General features: G+C 39.3%; 1 protein-coding gene across 1 annotated transcript; it reads right to left on the bottom strand.

Annotated features, from left to right (window-relative positions):
- Positions 1–6,106: 6,106 nt before the first annotated feature.
- Positions 6,107–12,170, bottom strand: LOC103154013 (protein SOGA1-like). The gene is made up of 7 exons (XM_016662374.1): positions 12,065–12,170; positions 11,123–11,264; positions 10,383–10,988; positions 9,830–10,088; positions 9,520–9,738; positions 8,236–8,654; positions 6,107–7,074 (listed from the first exon to the last, which is right to left on the bottom strand). The coding sequence occupies exons 2-7, from the start codon at positions 11,189–11,191 to the stop codon at positions 6,940–6,942; spliced, it is 1,707 nt and encodes a 568-aa protein (XP_016517860.1). The 5' UTR covers positions 11,192–11,264; positions 12,065–12,170; the 3' UTR covers positions 6,107–6,939.
- Positions 12,171–17,534: the final 5,364 nt, after the last annotated feature.

Raw genomic sequence — 17,534 nt, 5'->3', positions numbered from 1 at the left:
AGATTTATAAACCAAGAAAAGTATTTTAAGGTTTAGTCTCTGAGCTGAAGATTTTCCCTGTGCTCTCATAATTCTTCTGACCCTGCCACAACAGCTCTAGCTCATGTCTCCTCCACGGCTGGCAACCACACAGCTTCAATCAAATCCTCCTCTTTCAAACACCAATTTACATCTTGGTACTTTACCCCCATCAGAGTCTTGACGTCCCGTCACGAAACAGGTCTTACCGTCCCCCTTTCAAAACCAAAGGAGACACAGCCTTTCTTTTTGTTCGTGTGGCTCCAGGACTTTGGAACTTCCTTCCTCTTAGATGGATCTCCACCTTTGCGTATTTATAACCTGTGTAAATAAACTTTTGCTGATCCATTTTCTTGAGTTTCGTGCATGTGGGTCAGAAACCTTAAAACCACGATGCTTGTCTCATCACTTCATGTGTCAAAGAACAAAGAGGAAATATTGCCAGGAGAAATATGAGGGCAAAGACCAACCAGTTCACCACTAGAATGAATCCTCTGTCACACTGAGCCAGAGGTGTCAGAGAGGACTTAAACTCCATCATGTGCATTTGTTGACTTTATCAGGGAAACAAACTGGAAAAAAACAAACCTTCCTAGACTCTGTCCAACCTAATTCTATGCCATTTTCTTTTGTCTTTCCATACATACTTTAAATAAGTAGTTTTTTTTTATTTTATCTAGATCACTAAATTTGTTAATAATTGCATGGCCAAAGTTAAACCTACGACATTTTGACGCTCCAATGCAAGAACCTCAGCCCCAGCCAGAGCTTGAATCACAGGAGGAGGCAGATTTAGAGGGAAGGCATGAAGTCAGCGGTAGAACAACTAGAGCAAGCAGAGTCCAGTTTTCCAAAAACGACTGCACAGGCCCCAGATATCCAATCTCGACAGCTTTCTACTACAGATGAGAGAACAAGAGTTCGAGTTTTCCTTAAGACGTTCCGTCTGCGGCCGCTCCGGTGGGTCACCCAGAAGACCAGCAGGGGCCGGCTAGAGGAGTAAGCAGACAGCCGTGGTGGCTCACACAACCTTCCATTTTGACCCTGTGGCTCCCTCTACTGGTAGGAAAAAACACCTTGGTGACTCATGAGGAGTCTTTCTTTCCTCAAAAGGTTAGTTCAAAATCCTCCAATTGTTATCGAGTATGACCATAATGAGCTGGCAGATGGTTTACTTTCCTACTCACAAACTTAAATCCTCCACAAGAGGATTCAACCCAGATAACTAAAACACAAAAGTTGTTTTTTTTTTTGTTTTTTTTGCACGCTGTGTGCTCAATTTGTTGTTTCCCTTTTCTTGTGAGAAACTGAAGCTCATTTGGAAAACAAATAAGTTGGGCCCTTCAACGTACATCGGACTCTTTGTGTGTGCATCACAACCAGCTCTCACCGCATCATCGGGGAGGCTTCTTGATAATGTAGAAATTGCATTAATTATTATTCAAGAGAACCTCATTATTCTCTTGAATAATGAGGTTCTCATTATTCAAGAGAACCTCAGTCTGATCCAATGCAGAACAGAGAGGAAGCAAAAAGGCAGAGACCACATCAAAATCCATGACACGTTTATTTGTGAATTCTATGACAAACAGGAGGCAGTTTCATCTTATTTTACAAGCTACCACGGTCGGAAAAACAAAAATACCTTCAAAAATCCATTTGGACGTCTTTTTCTCACATCTTTCAATGTTTGCTATTGTTTTATTTCATTTCATTGTTCTTTTCTCCCCCGTCAGTCATCTTCAAAATGCAACTATATACATGAAAATGCTCAAGTGCCGTCTAAAAGGGGAGAGAGCTACATATTTCCAAAGCGACCTGCGTCAGATCAGCTGTTGACATTCAGCTATTCTCAAAGAAACAGAAGGGCAGGGAACAAACCGTTTCACTTTCCTGTTGCTTTACAATGTAGGTGGGAATTCTTCACCAAGTACTCGTTTACGTTTTTCTCCTTTTATTAATCAAGCACTGTTAAAAAGAGATTATAGTATGTTAATAAAGCTAATATACAGACTGTCCTTAATACCTCAGCTAAGAATAATTTATATAATCCCAGCATGTAATATTCTAATTAGTGGTATGGAAACATTACAAAAGGATGGAAATATTCATGTTGCTTTACTAGGCTTACCTAAAAATGGGTACAGGTGATGCTTGATACCCCAGAGCCTTTAAAAAAGTCATTGGCTGGTGATGTTTTTCTGCAAAATGTTTTAGTTAATGGGTGAAATACAATTTAGGGATTAGGGAGAGACGGATATCCGCCTCTACCAAGCCACATTGTATGTTGTAATGCAATTTAAAAATGATCAGAATCATTATATGTGTATCATTCTGCCACAAATCAAACAAGTATGTGTCCAGCATGTTTGCATACTTGTGCAGAACACGGCAAAAATGAAATAACAATAATAATGATTAAATAACGTTTCTCATCATGTGTTTGATTCTTCATATTATGATGCTATCTTAAATTTAGACCTATTCTCATGAAAAAAGAAAGAAAAACAGTGTAGGCTACAGACATTTATTGAAAAAAATGTTCTATTCTTCTTCATTTTGACACGTTTGGAAATCTGATAAATCAAAAATATTAATATCTAAGGGTTCACTTTAGCTCTCGTCTCATAAATCCCTTATCAATTGTGCAAAATACTACAGCTTTTAGATTTAATTCAACATGTATCTAAGCTGAATATCTGAACTAAGATGTGGTGCTTTTTTAAAAATAATGGAATCTATGCAGATAAAGGAAAAGGTTCTAGTAAAAACAAGACACTTTTGTAGAGGAAAGGCACTAAAGTGACCCTCTTGTTGACAGAATGACGTTGAAAATAAATCCCCAAGTAAGTAGAGATTACACAAGTTTCCACTGAAAACATTTTCTGGCAGATTTACATGAATTTAGTTTTTATGTTTATTTTAGTCTATAGTCTAAGAGGTAGAACAAAATTCTGTAAACTGTCCACTTTTACGTTTGTGCAGACAATCAGAAATATAGTTTAAAATTACAATATAGGAATCAGGTTATAAAGTCGCTTCTTATCTGGAACAGCACAATGGATATCCCATAAATCCCTGCCACAGTGAGCTGTTTGTTGGTTCGCAGTGTATAAAGCCAATCATGTTAATGTTCTGAGCACAACCCTGTTTTGTTGGTAGCACACAGTTTTAATAGCTTTGAGTTCCAGATATAAATGCAAAGGAAAGATTGAAAAAGACAGGTTATTATTTGAACGTGTTTGGAAATCTTCTGCACGCTAATCAGTTTGGGTTTTTGCAGTCTGGAGAATGAAACAATCTTTTTAGGATGGTACATATCCTATGAGCTGTGGCTGTCTTGTTAGCGTGCTAACTGTTTGTATGTGTTTGAAAGTTTAATATTAGTCCTCAAATTATTGGTTTATTGAAGCGTAGTGTCATTGACTTATGTAAAATTAACTTGTGCCTCCAATAGTTCAATTATGGTCTGATAAAAAGACCATAATGCCACACTGACAAGTAATTTAACTTTTTCTATGAGTATCTAGTGATAAGCTAAAGTTAACAGTTATCAAAGTCAAAAACGATCATTTCTGGATAACTCTTCAACAGTGTGACAAACAGCTGCAATAATTTGAATCATATTGTTATGAAAAATTTCCATTACAACAAAAAAATTCAAATCACAGAAAGCCCTTTGAGTTTATTTTGGGTTCTAGAAAAATATTAAATATCTTAATGTAAATCAGCACTGAAGGAACAGTCTATCATTAAAATTTTTTGGTCAGATTTGTATAGTAGAATATTTTCATATATTTTAACAAGGATTTGCTTTAAATAATCAGGAAGAAATGTGGTCAGAATGATGGCTTTGCTAGATGAACATCTCAGCTAAATGTGCTAGCTTGTTGAAAGTTAAGCTTGGAGTTTTGCAACAAAACCAAGGCGTTTTTCCTAAAACGGTTCAATAGCTCGATTGAAAATGAAAACATAAAATATCCAAGCCATATTTATTGTGTTTTCTTGTTGAGTTGAAATCGAGATTAAATTATAGCTTGTGCAGGAAAACGCAAATGCTTTTAAAAAAGTGAAATAAGAAAAAAGGAATAGTAAATGAGCTTTTTGGAAACCGTTGAAACATTGCTTAGCTGGTAAACCAGTCAGACATCAAGTACAGCCATTAAATCGAGGCCAAAACGGTCTAGGTGAACTCATGTCAGCGGCTGGAGAGGCAGCAGCTGGTTTTATGCAGTTGGTTTTGTACCCAAAATGAGGGCTAAAACCGAGACAGACAGTAGCACAGAGACTGTGGGTTTTCCTCAGCATGTTATTTAAGTATATGTACTTTCTGTAATGCCCTACTTTTAAACTGCTGAGTCATTAAACTGTGTGCATACACAAGATGGGTAGGTTCTCCGTTGAAGCCCACAGAAGGCTGCACACCAAGTAGCACCATCGTAACAAAACAGAGACTCGACAACACATCAGCAGAACATCAATTAAAAAGTGAAATAGTAGATATTCCAGAAAAATGACTTTGTATTTTAAAAATGCCAGATGTGCAATCTATGCCACATCCAGCTACAGTTGTTAGCCTCTTGTCGCTTTAGCAGGATACAGTACATTAATGAAGACAACAAACTTCCCGAATGAAGGAAGTTTGTGTGTTTTAGAGAGTCTGGTTTTAGTGTGACAAAATATAAGACAGATAATCCAACAGACCATTTGAATAGCAAATCCAATATATAAAAAAGGACATGGCAAGGTAATGGACTCAAGATTCGTGTATAAAATTATTCAGAGTATATTTTTATGTCTTGTCCAACATCATATTTCTGCTATTTGCAACCAATCTTTGTGACTTTGCAACAGTTCTGTTCGTGTTGATTTATGCTGCCCATTATGTCCAGCTGTTGCAGGAAAACGAACTCTGTGGTCCATCTTATAGTTAACTTAGTATTTCATCTTCATTTATTTATATAGAAAATCAATTTATGGATCTGTTTCAAATAAGTTAAAACTTCAGATATTTAAATATTAAAAGTCATATTTTGCCGATTAAAAAAAAGGTTTAAATAACTTTTTAAAAATCCTGAAAGAGATTCCAGGTTTGTTGTAATGCTATGAACCAATTCAGTGAGCTTTATTAGTAAGAAAGATAGGTGTTGGTGTATGTTTGTGACAATAAGGATACTCTGATATCTCGACTTTGACAGCGGCCAGTTAGTGTGTCTGTTCCAAGTATCTAAACTATGGAGTTCACTGCCTTGCAAAAGTATTCATACCAATCGCCCTTTTTCTTTCTTTTTCTTTTTTTTTTTTTACCAACCTATAACTTTTACTAAAGCTAGTAAAAGTTCATGATGGAGAAAATTTCAGGAAAATCCTGAAGGTACAAAAGACTTGAGACTGTGGTTGAGGTTTACCCTCCAGCAGAACAACAATCATGAACATGCAACCAGAGCTACAATGGATTAGATGAATGTAAATATATGGTCAAGGAGTATGAATACTTTTGCAACGCGGTAGTTTATTTTTCCCAACCGTGTGATTATGATCCCAAAAGACGTTTTGATTTATTAGTAAAACTGGAATGCCTTTAATTTCTTGCTCCCACCATTGACTTGGGCAATCTGAAAAAAAAAACAAACAAAAAAAAAACAAAAAAAAAAACAAAAAACAAAAAAAAAACCAAAAAACAACAACATAATAAATAAACATTTAAAAAAATTACATTTCTATCCAATGTGCCATAAGCTTAACAAAAAGGATCCTGGTTTAACTTAACAAGGAGGAATGATTCCCAAAGTGTGTCAGAACAGAAGCCATTTCAAGATGGCGCACAGCAGATATGTACATGTGTTTACCAGGTTGTTGCTCTAATGTTAAAGGATGACAATACAAGTCTATCTCTGGCCGTCTGCTTCAAAATAAAGACATAATTTCTATCATCGAAGGTCAAAGTCATGGCTTTCATTTCACCCACTTTGTCTGTATTTGCTGCCATTATTCATTAAGAAAGACGGCACCAGAAAACCAAGCCATAAGATACATTTGCTCTCCAGGAACACTGGTTAAACATTGGTCTCTATAATCATTTCTATGGTTTCATTTTTTGAGCCGTTAGGTACCAACATTCTTCATTTTAGTTCAAATCTGGTCTTCATGAAACGCACGGCCCAGTGGTTTTCAATGTCTTCCTGTGCTAATAAGACACGGCGTATACCACTCTGCTATGTGTCATTAAGATGTGGCATTTTTTTTTTATCTGTGAAGTCAATTGTGCAAAGCAATCCGACACTGCGTGGCGTGTTAAGTGTGGGTCCAACACTGTGAAATCATCGAAACATTTAATTGTGTCTCGGTTTGCAGACAATAAAAATAATAAAAAACTGCTTTTGTTTCATACCCCCCAAAGTAACACATGATATCTAAAATAACTGCTCATTAAACAGCATGATGGTGGTAACATTATAGCATATCGTTGTGAATGTGTAGTATTAGCAGACTGATTGTAGTACCTGTTACTCTGATAGTTGGAGGTTGTGTTTTGAGTCCTGACATCATCATCATCATTATTTAACCTGTTGATTGGTATCTGTAGTGTTAGATGGCAGTTCTGGTTTCAGTCCTGCTGGTAGGTTTGGGATGCTGGCGCAGTCCTTGGCATCGGTCGCACGTCTAGAAACCGGAGTGGCGTCTCCGGTGTTCTGATTGAGAGAAGGTGGCAGTAGCTTTGTGTGGGGGTCCGGGGCAGGGGGCAGTTTGCGCTGTGTGCTGAGGCGGTGTGTTAATGTTTGGCAGTGGGCCTGTGTGCGTGGCAGGTTCTAGGTGTTTGTGTGCATTTGGTGCTCTGGGAGGTGCGGGGAAGCGTTTCCAAGGCAGTCGTGTTTGTGAAGAAGTGAATTTCCTCCGTGAGCGTCTTCGCTGGGAGGCTCGTCACTCGTTGCAGGCGTCTCCTTTCTCCTCGGCTCCAGCTGGAGAGTCCTGCGGACGGTGCTTGCAGTGGCGAACGGCTGCTCTGGACGATCGGACAAAGCAGGAGGACGGAGTAGCACAATCGCAAGGTGCCTCCTGGGAGACAGAACAAAGTCACTTCATGCCCACATCATCGTGCCATGGTGTACAGAACCTTGGAAACGTGTTCATACCGATTTAACCTTTGCACATTCTGTCATGTTATAACCACAGACTTTCATGTACCGTCATATTCAGTAAATCAGAATATATACGTCTCAGTGAGTCTCATTTGTCAGATTAAACGTATCTTTTGAAAATAATAACCTTTAAGCAGCAAACATGCTTTTCATTAAGCACACGTTCTTTGTTTTTAAAAAAAAAAGTTTTATATTGCTCTGATGTGATGATCTGATTTTAAGTGCCATGTTTTCATTAACTATAAGTGGGAAATGACTGTAGTTAGCAGAAATAAAAGCTCCCAAACACCCGTATGTGTAATTAATCTGTATGAAATGAGAGGCTCCTGAAATAAATGGGCCGTTCAGTAATACTCTAATTTTTTGAATGACTCTGCATTTTACTGGTTAGACCAACAGAACAAACTAAATAGTTGTGCTTTAGAATGAAAATGATACATGGATGTTTAAAAATTACAGCTGAAACTCTTGGGTTATGTCTGCACCTGCTTTTCATGTTGAGAAACTCAAACTTTTGCCTTAACAAATCACCCCCGGCTGATTCAGACTGGATATACATCATTTCAAGAGGAGTTTTCTAGTCTTTGCAAAGTTGACTTAATGCATTGATCTAAACTCTTTTGTTGTAGCCTTGGATGTGTTTTTGCCTTCCTTTTACCACAGGTCTTTTGACTGGTGCTGTAATCAATGCTCTCCTCCTCCTGGCAGTTCAGGCCTTCATACTGCTACCATTTTTAGTAAACACATTAAGAGCACTTTTAAAGCTTTCTTTCTGATCAGTCTACTGTATTTCTTGGTCTTTGTGATGCTGTTAGTTCACTGATGTCCTCAAACACACCTCTGAAAACTTCACAGAACAGCTGAATTCATACTGAGATTACACTACACACAAGTGGACAACAAGTACTTATTCCATGACTTTCGAAGACAATTGGTCAAAGTGGACTTTATTAAAGGAGATTTACCACATTTAGATTTTAAGTCCCTCTATAATAGGCTGAAGTTTATGGTTGTAATATGATACATTTTAACATGTAGTAAAAAACTACAAACTGCCGTTTCATTTAAAAGCACAAACCTCGGTTCCCGGTCCTGCAGCCACGCTGTTGCTCGTTGCTTCCTTCCCTCCTCCCATGATGCTGATCATCTCCTCCCCAGCCGTCTGCCTCAGAAACCGCTTATTAACAATCCTGGTCACGCTGTCGTTGCCTCCGCTCAGTCCAGCCAGCGCAGCAGCCCCTCCGAGTGTGGGTTCGTCCACGCTGCTCAAGCCACCCAAGACCCCCACGCCTCCGAGGACAGCGAGGGAGTCTCTCTGCACTTTCTCCACAGACAGGGGGGCTCCACCCGGGCCGCGGCTGTTGCACACATTCCTGAAGAACTCCTGCACCAGCCCTCCATACCGCTGAGGGTTGGAATCGGAGCCGCAAGCAGCAGCGCCGGAGGGTTTTCCGGCAGCGTGAGGCTGCCGAGCCGGGCTGGCCGTCTGGCTTGACCCTATAGCAGCGCAGGGATCACAGGTTTGGATTATCACCAACAGGATTAACTGAAGTTACTGTGGGTTTAAGCCAGAACAAAACGACAAGACGTTTGGGCTTTTTTCTGTTCCATCAAATTACGATGTTTCTCAGTTTGTTCTTATGTAAGTGTTACTGCAGGGATTGACCCTTTGCTCGTGATGTCAACGTCTTCACGTACCACTCCACCACTACGGACGTCAAAACATCCGATGTGCAAGTAAACTCTTGTAAAGCTTGTCAAAAAACAGACAGTCGAGAGCCTAATATCTCTTTTATTTAGATGATTTCACTTTAAAAATGGCTCTAGGGTTCTGCACAGTTGGCTGGACAGACAGACAGATATGGATGCAACCAAACTTGCCATTTTATTGTAAACCTTTGACAAGATATTGCAGTGTGGCGTAGTTACCCATCTATTCATTAGTAACCATGGAGAAAATGCTCCGCCTTGTACAAATAAACTTTTGCATGCTTTTAAGTCTGCTTCGGTGTTACGGGAAAACGCCGTTTATAACATAGTGGTATAAATCATGGGGCGTGAAACCGGCTGATTAAACAAACAAATATGTCAGGAGAGGGAACGTATGGGTCGCTTTCTAATCTAGCTTTATCCAACGTTTGTAAGTGCTGCCATGCATGAGCCCCAAATAAATCTGTGTTACTTCGGCAAGACAAATTAGCTCGACTTGAACAAGTGAAAGCCGTGGCTATACAGGCAAAAACAACTTGGAAAAACAATCCCTCACTTCCAACGTCGGTCATGGCGCCTCAATGTGATTGGGTGGCGTATTTTGCAATACTTGAAAGACGACACATTTACAGACCTAGATTATGCATCTCACCTATTTCACTCCTCCAAAGCGACTCTGTGCTTCCGGAGTGCTCCACTACGCTGAAGAGGCTGGAGAGGCCGTCGGTGAGGCCGTTCAGGACGGGGCTGTCCCTCGTCGTAGTGGAGCGAGCCCAAGCAGAGCCGCCACTGCCACCGATGGGCCTCTGATGTAGGCTCCACATGCTGCGGTCCCTGCTGGAGGAAGCGCCATCCAGTCTGGAAGTGGAACCTGAAAATAGCGATTTGCTCGATCATTCGTCTAAAAACGCTCCAAAGCACCAAACGAACTGGGCTCAGAGGGAAGTGAGGAGAAGTTTTACCAGAAGACACTCTCCGCTGTAGCTTAGGCGACCCATACTTGGGCGAACAGCATGGCCTCTCAATGCGGCTGTGCACTTTATCCAGAGATGTAGAAATCTGCCGAGTTCGGGCGGATACCAGCGAGGAAGTGGTTGCTGGTGTTGGCCGAGGTGACCAGGATTTGGAGTGCAACCCCGTTGCCCTGCTGGTCTCTGTCTGCAGTCCGATGCTGACACCCTGAGCTGCAGTCTGGGTGGACTTGTTGGACACTCCAACGGGCTGAAGGAAGTTTAAAATGTTTCGGATTAACCTTTTTACCTGGACTTTTTTCCAGTAGAGCTAAGTTTGCAATTAGAACACGGAGATCTTTCTGTCTAAATCAAACATTTATAACATGTTTTAATATTACATTTTATTTACAAAGCACTTTTCAATACAAAGACAGGCAAGCTCATTGAGTTTGGCTTCCCTGCTATGAAGTAATAAAGACTAAATTCAACAAAAACAGCAGGAAAATATTACACATTCAAAACATTTACTGGAACGAGAATGAAAATGAAGGAGAGACGATACCTGACTCCCAGGCTCCTTGCTGGATTTCCTCTCCAGAGAAGAAGAGCGAATAGCTTGCCGGACACAGTTAGTCATCTCCTTCATGTCGTCACTTAAGTTGGCAGAGATGTCTCCGATCTCCAGATCGTGGAAGGGAGAACTGGATGTCATCCCGTCCACCACCCTGTTAGCCGCGCCGCCGCTGACACTGCTGCTGAAAACGCTCGGCATCGACGTGGAAATGCTGCTGCCTCTGCTCTCCAGCAGTTCCCGGTGCTGCTTGGACAGCGAGCTGAGCCACTGCTCATAAGAAGAGGTGAACGATGAGGCGGGTTGTTGGCGCTGAGCATCGAGAGCGTCCAGTGAGGCCACGCCACCGTCCGTGTCATTCTGCTTCAGAGATGAACCCCCGACGCTGTATTCATCAGAATCCAAAGGCTCCTGGTATCTTCTCCGGTGCTCCATACGCCTCACAGCAGGAGGGCTGTAGTAAATACGGATGCCGGTCCGGTCCGGAGCAGTGCAGCTCCTCTGCACAAAGTCCAAGTCCATCTGAGAGGCTGCGGAGCTGCTACAAGAACCACTTGGACCATCCCAGGTTTTACAAGTGTCAGCCATCTCTGGGGTCTAGACCAGGAGACAACAGCGTAGGTTTAGTAAATGTTCTGACTCAGTGTGTTTGTGAAAGCAGTCACTATAAAAACCTCAACAAAGTTTACAAATTTTAGACCAGCAGCCGTATAAAAACCGCAGTTTCAAACCTCGTTGGTTATGCTGGTCCAGTTCTTCACGGTTACATCCCCAAACTCGGCTCCAGTAAAAAGCGGCATTGAACCAAAATGTGCTTTGTCCTTCGCACAGGAAGATCTGCTACCCTCCGAGTCCTCCAGTGTAGATTTGATCCTAGTCAAAGACGCAGTAACAGAAAAGTTATGTTCAGATGTCACAGTGACAAATTCAGTGTGATCTGCAAAAGTATTCATTCTTCCACATTTGCGACATTCCAAACCGCCCACTTCAGTGTTTGTTAACTTGGATTTTATATAACAGATCAGCACAAAATGTTGATAATTTGTGAACACACACTGATCGCGCCTTTTTTTTTGCAAGTGTTAGGACTGTGGAAAACACTAACGCTGACCTCTTCTGGGTTTATGTTAATGGTTTTCTTTTTGCCTATTTTCCGTGAAAGCTAAATTTGTGGACAACAAACTTTTCCTTTCATTTCTTTTCAAGTTTTTTCATAGGTCCATCTGAGCTGTGGACCTATGCCGCGCCTCCATTCTTTGCCTTGGATTTTATTTCGGGGCATCAGTGTAAAGAGGTCTGACTAATAAATGCACCCAATGCTTATAAAAAAAAATACAGTACAAAGAAATCTGACAAAAAGTGAAAAGGATAAAAAAAATATATAAATATCTTTGTGAAGCACCTCTCTTACTTTATCCACCTGCTTATTTGCACGTGTGTAGATATTGTATATTTTTCTTTTTCATACTTTACTTATTTTTTACTTTTTAGGTTTATTTGCACCGTGAAATCATTGAAAAGTCCCAGTGAACTTGTTCAAACAGATTCTGACACTGATTTTGACTTTAACTTAAAGCACTGATGATGAAACGGCCATAAAAAGTGAAGGTGATGACAACTAATGACTTGTTTAAGTACGTGGTAAAGTAAGCATGACTGTTTTTCACTGTCACCTCGGCGATGCTGATCCGTTAACAACACCCGCCGTGTCCACAGTGGATTCGTCACCTGGAGGCTTCGACTGTGAGGGAAAAGAGAAGAGTCACGTTGAAAAGACTTGATCTAGTTTTTGCAATCAACATTTAAACGACCGCCATGACACGTCTGAGCATCACAGCTCCTATAGCATTTCATTGTGAGCATGAAGTTGCCAGTCGCCTCCTTTGGAGTTTCTAGAAGTGAACTCTATAATCAGTCTGTGGCAGATCGAGGTTAAACACGGATAGCTATGCTGAGTCGGTGGTTTTTGCACTGGAGGTGAGATCTGAAGCTAAGAAGCAATTTCCCCTGTGAGCGGAGGAGGAGAAGTGGAAGAAAAGGACATCTGCAAATGCTGTGCCTATAGCTGCACTGACAACCTTTTTTTACTCTCACTGGCAGCACTGTGCAGCCCGAACTATCCGAATAAACAGAAATCTAAATGCACAGCAGGTGCCTTTAATCTGCAAAAATACTTATGTGTAAAAATCAAAAACTGAAGTATAGTAACTGGCCGTCTTTGTTCTGCTTAAGTGTAATAAAGCAAGGATTACACTAAGTTGCCTGTTGGTGGCGCTACAACTGCATCCCAAAAGCTTGAAAAGGTCCAAACAAATGACACATTCATAAGACTTGAGGAAGGCAGAGCGTGATAAACGCCGCTATCAGAGTGGCTGAGACAAAAAGCTAAATGACGAGCTGAATCTCCTCCCAGTTCTCCTGCACAGGCCTGGAGCGAGACAGGATGACAGCAGAGAGGGGGAAGGAAGACGACGGAGACAGACGCGGAAGTGGAAAAAGCGAATGAGCGGACAGGAAACGGGGCGGGAGAGGAGGGGAGCTCTCTGCAGGCTGAGAACTTCAAAGATGACAGAAAGACCTTAAATGCACCTCTGGGGTTTGAGTCAGGCACAGAGAAAATCCCTTTAACCTTAGAATCCCCAGAAGGTCGCAGCCCGCCGTCAGCCCTCACTGACATGTTGCAGCAGATATGAGTGGCCATGTCTTTCTGCTGAGCTGAACTTTTACAGAAGGATCCAGAGTTGGATGGTANCATTATTCAAGAGAACCTCAGTCTGATCCACTACAGAACAGAGAGGAAGCAAAAAGGCAGAGACCACATCAAAATCCATGACACGTTTATTTGTGAATTCTATGACAAACAGGAGGCAGTTTCATCTTATTTTACAAGCTACCACGGTCGGAAAAACAAAAATACCTTCAAAAATCCATTTGGACGTCTTTTTCTCACATCTTTCAATGTTTGCTATTGTTTTATTTCATTTCATTGTTCTTTTCTCCCCCGTCAGTCATCTTCAAAATGCAACTATATACATGAAAATGCTCAAGTGCCGTCTAAAAGGGGAGAGAGCTACATATTTCCAAAGCGACCTGCGTCAGATCAGCTGTTGACATTCAGCTATTCTCAAAGAAACAGAAGGGCAGGGAACAAACCGTTTCACTTTCCTGTTGCTTTACAATGTAGGTGGGAATTCTTTACCAAGTACTCGTTTAAGTTTTTCTCCTTTTATTAATCAAGCACTGTTAAAAAGAGATTATAGTATGTTAATAAAGCTAATATACAGACTGTCCTTAATACCTCAGCTAAGAATAATTTATATAATCCCAGCATGTAATATTCTAATTAGTGGTATGGAAACATTACAAAAGGATGGAAATATTCATGTTGCTTTACTAGGCTTACCTAAAAATGGGTACAGGTGATGCTTGATACCCCAGAGCCTTTAAAAAAGTCATTGGCTGGTGATGTTTTTCTGCAAAATGTTTTAGTTAATGGGTGAAATACAATTTAGGGATTAGGGAGAGACGGATATCCGCCTCTACCAAGCCACATTGTATGTTGTAATGCAATTTAAAAATGATCAGAATCATTATATGTGTATCATTCTGCCACAAATCAAACAAGTATGTGTCCAGCATGTTTGCATACTTGTGCAGAACACGGCAAAAATGAAATAACAATAATAATGATTAAATAACGTTTCTCATCATGTGTTTGATTCTTCATATTATGATGCTATCTTAAATTTAGACCTATTCTCACGAAAAAAGAAAGAAAAACAGTGTAGGCTACAGACATTTATTGAAAAAAATGTTCTATTCTTCTTCATTTTGACACGTTTGGAAATCTGATAAATCAAAAATATTAATATCTAAGGGTTCACTTTAGCTCTCGTCTCATAAATCCCTTATCAATTGTGCAAAATACTACAGCTTTTAGATTTAATTCAACATGTATCTAAGCTGAATATTTGAACTAAGCTGTGGTGCTTTTTTAAAAATAATGGAATCTATGCAGATAAAGGAAAAGGTTCTAGTAAAAACAAGACACTTTTGTAGAGGAAAGGCACTAAAGTGACCCTCTTGTTGACAGAATGACGTTGAAAATAAATCCCCAAGTAAGTAGAGATTACACAAGTTTCCACTGAAAACATTTTCTGGCAGATTTACATGAATTTAGTTTTTGTGTTTATTTTAGTCTATAGTCTAAGAGGTAGAACAAAATTCTGTAAACTGTCCACTTTTACGTTTGTGCAGACAATCAGAAATATAGTTTAAAATTACAATATAGGAATCAGGTTATAAAGTCGCTTCTTATCTGGAACAGCACAACGGATATCCCATAAATCCCTGCCACAGTGAGCTGTTTGTTGGTTCGCAGTGTATAAAGCCAATCATGTTAATGTTCTGAGCACAACCCTGTTTTGTTGGTAGCACACAGTTTTAATAGCTTTGAGTTCCAGATATAAATGCAAAGGAAAGATTGAAAAAGACAGGTTATTATTTGAACGTGTTTGGAAATCTTCTGCACGCTAATCAGTTTGGGTTTTTGCAGTCTGGAGAATGAAACAATCTTTTTAGGATGGTACATATCCTATGAGCTGTGGCTGTCTTGTTAGCGTGCTAACTGTTTGTATGTGTTTGAAAGTTTAATATTAGTCCTCAAATTATTGGTTTATTGAAGCGTAGTGTCATTGACTTATGTAAAATTAACTTGTGCCTCCAATAGTTCAATTATGGTCTGATAAAAAGACCATAATGCCACACTGACAAGTAATTTAACTTTTTCTATGAGTATCTAGTGATAAGCTAAAGTTAACAGTTATCAAAGTCAAAAACGATCATTTCTGGATAACTCTTCAACAGTGTGACAAACAGCTGCAATAATTTGAATCATATTGTTATGAAAAATTTCCATTACAACAAAAAAATTCAAATCACAGAAAGCCCTTTGAGTTTATTTTGGGTTCTAGAAAAATATTAAATATCTTAATGTAAATCAGCACTGAAGGAACAGTCTATCATTAAAATTTTTTGGTCAGATTTGTATAGTAGAATATTTTCATATATTTTAACAAGGATTTGCTTTAAATAATCAGGAAGAAATGTGGTCAGAATGATGGCTTTGCTAGATGAACATCTCAGCTAAATGTGCTAGCTTGTTGAAAGTTAAGCTTGGAGTTTTGCAACAAAACCAAGGCGTTTTTCCTAAAACGGTTCAATAGCTCGATTGAAAATGAAAACATAAAATATCCAAGCCATATTTATTGTGTTTTCTTGTTGAGTTGAAATCGAGATTAAATTATAGCTTGTGCAGGAAAACGCAAATGCTTTTAAAAAAGTGAAATAAGAAAAAAGGAATAGTAAATGAGCTTTTTGGAAACCGTTGAAACATTGCTTAGCTGGTAAACCAGTCAGACATCAAGTACAGCCATTAAATCGAGGCCAAAACGGTCTAGGTGAACTCATGTCAGCGGCTGGAGAGGCAGCAGCTGGTTTTATGCAGTTGGTTTTGTACCCAAAATGAGGGCTAAAACCGAGACAGACAGTAGCACAGAGACTGTGGGTTTTCCTCAGCATGTTATTTAAGTATATGTACTTTCTGTAATGCCCTACTTTTAAACTGCTGAGTCATTAAACTGTGTGCATACACAAGATGGGTAGGTTCTCCGTTGAAGCCCACAGAAGGCTGCACACCAAGTAGCACCATCGTAACAAAACAGAGACTCGACAACACATCAGCAGAACATCAATTAAAAAGTGAAATAGTAGATATTCCAGAAAAATGACTTTGTATTTTAAAAATGCCAGATGTGCAATCTATGCCACATCCAGCTACAGTTGTTAGCCTCTTGTCGCTTTAGCAGGATACAGTACATTAATGAAGACAACAAACTTCCCGAATGAAGGAAGTTTGTGTGTTTTAGAGAGTCTGGTTTTAGTGTGACAAAATATAAGACAGATAATCCAACAGACCATTTGAATAGCAAATCCAATATATAAAAAAGGACATGGCAAGGTAATGGACTCAAGATTCGTGTATAAAATTATTCAGAGTATATTTTTATGTCTTGTCCAACATCATATTTCTGCTATTTGCAACCAATCTTTGTGACTTTGCAACAGTTCTGTTCGTGTTGATTTATGCTGCCCATTATGTCCAGCTGTTGCAGGAAAACGAACTCTGTGGTCCATCTTATAGTTAACTTAGTATTTCATCTTCATTTATTTATATAGAAAATCAATTTATGGATCTGTTTCAAATAAGTTAAAACTTCAGATATTTAAATATTAAAAGTCATATTTTGCCGATTAAAAAAAAGGTTTAAATAACTTTTTAAAAATCCTGAAAGAGATTCCAGGTTTGTTGTAATGCTATGAACCAATTCAGTGAGCTTTATTAGTAAGAAAGATAGGTGTTGGTGTATGTTTGTGACAATAAGGATACTCTGATATCTCGACTTTGACAGCGGCCAGTTAGTGTGTCTGTTCCAAGTATCTAAACTATGGAGTTCACTGCCTTGCAAAAGTATTCATACCAATCGCCCTTTTTCTTTCTTTTTCTTTTTTTTTTTTTACCAACCTATAACTTTTACTAAAGCTAGTAAAAGTTCATGATGGAGAAAATTTCAGGAAAATCCTGAAGGTACAAAAGACTTGAGACTGTGGTTGAGGTTTACCCTCCAGCAGAACAACAATCATGAACATGCAACCAGAGCTACAATGGATTAGATGAATGTAAATATATGGTCAAGGAGTATGAATACTTTTGCAACGCGGTAGTTTATTTTTCCCAACCGTGTGATTATGATCCCAAAAGACGTTTTGATTTATTAGTAAAACTGGAATGCCTTTAATTTCTTGCTCCCACCATTGACTTGGGCAATCTGAAAAAAAAAACAAACAAAAAAAAAACAAAAAAAAAAACAAAAAACAAAAAAAAAACCAAAAAACAACAACATAATAAATAAACATTTAAAAAAATTACATTTCTATCCAATGTGCCATAAGCTTAACAAAAAGGATCCTGGTTTAACTTAACAAGGAGGAATGATTCCCAAAGTGTGTCAGAACAGAAGCCATTTCAAGATGGCGCACAGCAGATATGTACATGTGTTTACCAGGTTGTTGCTCTAATGTTAA

The sequence above is a fragment of the Poecilia formosa genome, unplaced genomic scaffold (assembly GCF_000485575.1).
Source record: "Poecilia formosa unplaced genomic scaffold, Poecilia_formosa-5.1.2 Scaffold370, whole genome shotgun sequence".
NCBI lineage: Eukaryota > Metazoa > Chordata > Actinopteri > Cyprinodontiformes > Poeciliidae > Poecilia > Poecilia formosa.
The sequence above is the reverse complement of the archived record's forward strand: the minus strand, read 5'-3'. Positions and strand labels throughout refer to the sequence as shown.